Consider the following 6,000-nt stretch of genomic DNA (forward strand, 5'->3'; position numbering starts at 1 on the left):
ACAGATCCCAAGCCTATAGATTTTGGAAAAGATGCTGTTTTCAATCACAAGCCCCCCATCAATGGAGGTGAGGTTCTTTCCTTTCTTTTGCTCTTTTCTCTTCCTCTCTCAGCCTGCGGGTATACTGGCGGTTCTACTAGTCTCCCCCAAAGACTAGTGAAATGGATCTGTAAGTGGAGGTATGCCTATGGCTCTTCCTTTAACTTGCAGTTCCACACGAAACAAGCCTGTGGCAAGAGTGACAGTCTTTCTGTGTGTCTGAGTTTGTGTGAGTGTGTGTGTGTGTCTGTGAGTGCATGCGGTGTGTCCTTCCTCCTCTTATTTTATGTTCCCTGGCAAACAAAGTGAGACAGACAGCTTCCTTCTGGGCACCTAGAAAAACATCTGTCTGTTCCAATCACACCTTACTTGTGTGTGTGTGTGTGTGTGTGTGTGTGTGTGTGTGTGTGTGTGTGTGTGTGTGTGTGTGTGTGTGTGTGTCTTTGTGCGCGTGCAGGCCCGCTATTCCGTGTTTTGTTCCAGTCTCTTGACAGATACAAGACAAGTACTCAGCCTTTACCTTGCTAAACAAGTCTGTTTACTGTCTGTTTACAGCATATCTGGGTCTGTGTGTGTCTGCTTCAGTCTGTTCTTCCATAAAACAATGTGGTGCATAATTTGCAGATTTGTTTGCTCATGTGTGTACATTCATTGCATGAATTAGCACAATTGTCTTCCTAAGTAGATGCACACACTTCGACCCAACACGCACAGCTGATATTACCTTTGCACGAGGCCATTTTATCATGTTTATAAAGTTGCATTTTAAATCAATAACAACTGGGACTGTGGTTAAATACATTACATGGTATTTAGTTGGTGGAACATTTGCTTCCTATAAGTTGTTTGTTTTGTCCAAATAAAGTCTTGTTTCACTCCCCAACTTATCAGGCAATAAAAAACGTGGTCATTGAGGGATGTGTGTCTAAAAATGCACAACATGAGATGGTGGTAGCCCCTTCAGAGCACTGTGGTAGCTCAGAAAATGGAAGGAGCTTGTTGGAGGCGACTATTTCTTCACCAAAACTATGACTTTACCCAAAAGTAATCACCACAAAGTGACTTAAGATGGAAATAAAGAAAAAACATCCATCCATCCATCCATCTTCTGCCGCTTATCCGGAGTCGGGTCGTGGGGGCAGCAGCCTAAGCAGGGAAGCCCAGACTTCCCTCTCCCCAGCCACATTTGCCAACTCTGCGGGGGGGATCCCGAGGCGTTCCCAGGCCAGCCGAGAGATATAATCCCTCCAGCGTGTCCTGGGTCTTCCCCGGGGTCTCCTCCCAGAGGGACGTGCCTGGAACACCTCACCAGGGAGGCGTCCAGGAGGCATCCTGACCAGATGCCCGAGCCACCTCAACTGGTTCCTCTCGATGCGAAGGAGCAGCGGCTCTACTCTGAGCCCCTCCCGGATGACCGAGCTCCTCACCCTATCTCTAAGGGAGAGCCCGGCCACCCTGCGGAGGAAACTCATTTCAGCCGCCTGTATACGAGATCTCGTTCTTTCGGTCACGACCCACAGCTCATGACCATAGGTGAGGGTAGGAACGTAGATCGACTGGTAAATCGAGAGCTTCACCTTCTGGCTCAGCTCCTTCTTCACCACGACAGACCGACGCAGAGTCCGCATTACTGCAGACGCCGCACCGATCCGTCTGTCAATCTCGCGCTCCATCCTTCCCTCACTCGTGAACAAGACCCCGATATATTGAAACTCCTCCACTTGGGGCAGGACCTGACCCCCGACCCGGAGAGGGCAATCCACCCTATTCCGGCTGAGGACCATGGTCTCAGATTTGGAGGTGCTGATTCTCATCCCAGCTGCTTCACACTCGGCCGCGAATCGCTCAAGCGAGAGCTGGAGATCACGACCAGATGAAGCCAACAGGACCACGTCATCCGCAAAAAGCAGGGACCCAATCCTGAGGCCACCAAGTCGGATCCCCTCAACACCTCGGCTGCGCCTAGAAATTCTGTCCATATAAGTTATGAACAGAATCGGTGATAAAGGGCAGCCTTGGCGGAGTCCAACCCTCACCGGAAACAGATCCGACTTACTACCGGCAATGCGGACCAAGCTCTGACACCTGTCGTACAGGGACCGCACAGCTCGTACAAGGGGGTCCGGTACCCCATACTCCCGGAGTACCCCCCACAGGAGCCCCCGGGGGACACGGTCGAATGCCTTCTCCAGGTCCACAAAGCACATGTAGACTGGTTGGGCAAACTCCCATGCCCCCTCCAGGACCCCAGAGAGGGTATAGAGCTGGTCCACTGTTCCGCGACCAGGACGAAAACCACACTGCTCCTCCTCAATCCGGGATTCGACTATCCGGCGGACCCTCCTCTCCAGGACCCCTGAATAGACCTTACCAGGGAGGCTGAGGAGTGTGATTCCCCTGTAATTGGAACACACCCTCCGGTCCCCCTTCTTAAAAAGGGGGACCACCACCCCAGTCTGCCACTCCAGCGGTACTGCCCCCGATGTCCACGCGATGCTGCAGAGGCGTGTCAGCCAGGACAGCCCCACAGCATCCAGAGCCTTAAGGAACTCCGGGCGGATCTCATCCACCCCCGGGGCCTTGCCGCCAAGGAGCTTTTTGACCACCTCAGCGACTTCAGCCCCAGAGATAGGAGAGTCCACCCCTGAGTCCACCAGCTCTGCTCCCTCATGGGAAGACGTGTTGGTAGGATTGAGGAGGTCTTCGAAGTATTCCCTCCACCGACCCACAACGTCCCGAGTTGAGGTCAGCAGCACCCCATCTCCACTGTACACAGTATTGATGGAGCACTGCTTCCCCCTCCTGAGCCGCCGGATGGTGGACCAGAATCTCCTTGAAGCCGTCCGGAAGTCTTTCTCCATGGCCTCACCGAACTCCTCCCATGCCCGAATTTTTGCCTCGGCAACAGCCGAAGCCGCATGCCGCTTAGCCCGCCGGTACCCATCAGCTGCCTCCAGAGTCCCACAGGCCAAGAAGGCCCGATAGGACTCCTTCTTCAGCTTGACGGCATCCCTCACTGCTGGTGTCCACCAACGAGTCTTGGGATTACCGCCACGACAGGCACCAACGACCTTACAGCCACAGCTCCGGCTGGCCGCCTCAGCAATAGAGGCACGGAACACAGCCCATTCGGACTCAATGTCCCCCACCTCACTCGGGACATGTTCGAAGCTCTGCTGAAGGTGGGAGTTGAAGCTCGCTCTGACAGGGGACTCAGCCAGACGTTCCCAGCAGACCCTCACAACACGTTTGGGCCTGCCAGCTCTGACCGGCTTCCTCCCCCACCATCTGAGCCAACTCACCACCAGGTGGTGATCAGTTGACAGAAAGAAAAAACAGGAAACGGAAAAAAGACACTAGCATTTACACACATGCACATCCTGCAACAATTTTTTAAAAAATGCATTTATTTAAAAAAAATTAACTTGAGATCATTCAAACTACAGTTAAGTGATAAAAAGTTGCCACTGCAGTGAGAGTAGTACACACACTCTTAATACGCTTATAAAATAACTCGTTTTACAATTTAGTAACAAAGTAATAAAAGATATTCTTCCCAAACATGATTAATAATCTTACACATTCTGCAATGCAATGAATCTCACTGTCAAAGCAAGATCAGTAAGATTTGTTTAACTGGATATGAGTGTAAAGTTGAAAATGTGAGTTGAAATTTCCAAAAGTTTCACTTTTTTTAAAACTCTGAACTATTAGATTCCTTCATCTTTGTTAGTATTTGCCTCATATAACCTTTAAGTACGGCAGCACTGCACAGGAAGTGCAAATAAAGACGAGACAAAAGCAAGTGAAAGCAGCAGTGTCAGTCATTCACTTTCTCCAGATGTAAATATGTGGTCAGAACAACTCATAACTCTTTTATGTGTGTATATGTGTGAATGTAAAGATATGTATGGACATAGAGGGTGATAAATAGACTTCATTTGCCTCTTGTAAGATTTGGCACATTTCATGCTTTTGGTTTTTGGCATTTCTAAGTTCCCAGCTGGAAAAATGAACTGAAATCTCCCCAAAGTTTGGATTTAAGTCTCAGAAAGTCAGAACTTCACCAGCTCTGTCTGAACAACCTGAATAGCTGCCCAACACATCACAAGCGCACCGGCCAGCTGCAGTAATAAATTCTTTATTTACATTTCTGTCCATTTCTGTCTCATTAAACCAGTGGAACAAGCAGCACCATCTAAACTATCGATGAACACCTTGCTGTGGTGTTTGTGTCTGCAAAATAAAATGTTATCCACTTGCATTGCTGTAATGAGAGCTAGCTTAGGCAGCACAACAATAAGCGAATCCCGCTGGATTTCTGACCTCCGCCTGAAACGCAGCCTTCCAGGTGTGTGATCAGTTGCAGCTCCGTGGTTCAGAGTTTGAGGCAAATGGAAAACATTAAAACAATTCATCAACGTCCTTCAAACACACCACAGTTCTTCTAACATTTCCTGTTTTGTTTCCAGACATTCTCTTCCCAGGCTGGCCATCCTCTTTCTCCACCCCATCCTCTGATTTGGACCCCCCCTCTGTCACCCTGGTGTCAGAGAAGGACAAGGACAACGCCTGGCTGTACACACTGGACCCAATCCTCCTCACTATCATCGTGATGAGCTCATTAGGCGTCCTGCTGGGAGCTGTTTGTGCCGGGTTGCTCCTCTACTGCACATGCTCCTACAGCGGGCTCTCTTCACGTTCCTCAACGACGCTGGAGAACTACAACTTTGAGCTGTACGACGGCATCAAGCACAAAGTAAAGATAAATCAGCAGAGGTGTTGCTCAGAAGCATGAAGAAAAGGAAATGGAGACCCCTTGTCGGGTGACGGAGGCGGTGGAGGAAGATGATTCCTCAGACCACCTGCAAAAGGAATTTTGCTTTAAGTTTGGACAAACGCAGCATTAAAAATGAAGCACTATCTGTAATTTTAACCCCAGCTAAAACCCTGCTACTCCCTTCGCTCTGATGTCTAATGGGGTAACATTCAACCTAGGGCTTCCCCAACTGTTAATGTGCCAGCAGGACTTGTTATCCACATGCTTTGAGACCTAAACAGAGGGAACATCTGACCCCAGTCTCCCCTACCTACAGTCCCATTTCTCCTCTGCCTGAAGGAGAGAGCCTGCTTGATTCTAAAAGCCTGTGAATGAATGAAGGAATGAATAAATGAATATAAAATGACAGACCTACTATAGAATATAACCCACCTGCCACTAGGATGAAGTTGAGAAGCAGATCGACCACAGCACCCATGACAATCTGGACATTTGGAGCACAAATGACAGCACAGTCTGGAGTGTTTGCTTAATATATTAAAAGTGGGATTCTGAATGAAGGAAGGAGTTTCATTGAAACGCCTGGTACTTTCCAGGAGAGCTGCATAGCAAAGGTCTGACTGTGAAGACTTTTCAGCACCAGTGGGCCATTTGATGTGGGTACTTTTGACTGAAATCAACACATATCAAGCGAATGCCTACCTTGTCCCAAAAAAGAAAGAAAAAGTGGAAGCTTAAAAAGATATTGAACCACACAACTCAAACAAATCTAGATTTTTATTGGTGAAGAAGGAAAAGAGAATGAAAAAGGACATTTTCTTTTTTTTTTTTTTTTATTTGTTTTTTGACAGTTTTAGGTATGAGTTCTGTGAGTTTTGAACGTCCATTAGCTTGCCATGTGGCGCGCGCTAGTTCCTTTGTCTGCCCTCGGTCTGCGCTTTGTGAAACCAGTGGCATAGAAGAGTAATGGTGACTGTTTTTGTTCTGTTTTAGACTTGTGTCCATTTGCATAAAAAGGTTCATTCAAGAAAAAAAAAAAAGCCAGCTTCAGTTCGTAGCAGCCTTGTAGAGCTCTTTTGCCATTTTAGACTTCTCCTTTAGAATTGTGTTGGACTTCATGGTCTTTAGTCTTTTTCTATTTTGGCACATTTTCCATTACAGATTATGAATTTTCGCAAAGA

At 48.0% G+C, this 6,000-nt stretch overlaps 1 protein-coding gene across 1 annotated transcript in view; it reads left to right on the forward strand.

Moving 5' to 3' along the window:
- LOC306766466 (neuropilin-2-like) overlaps positions 1-5,513 on the forward strand; it is a 107,081-nt gene extending 101,568 nt beyond the window's left edge. The window contains exons 17-18 of the mRNA XM_079254239.1: positions 5-67; positions 4,512-5,513. Coding sequence (XP_079110365.1) covers positions 5-67; positions 4,512-4,837 — 389 coding nt within the window. The 3' untranslated portion in view covers positions 4,838-5,513. The remainder of the gene's footprint in view (positions 1-4; positions 68-4,511) is intronic.
- The last annotated feature ends 487 nt before the right edge of the window (positions 5,514-6,000 follow it).

The sequence above is a fragment of the Telmatherina bonti genome, assembly GCF_933228915.1.
Source record: "Telmatherina bonti genome assembly, chromosome: 15".
Lineage (NCBI taxonomy): Eukaryota > Metazoa > Chordata > Actinopteri > Atheriniformes > Telmatherinidae > Telmatherina > Telmatherina bonti.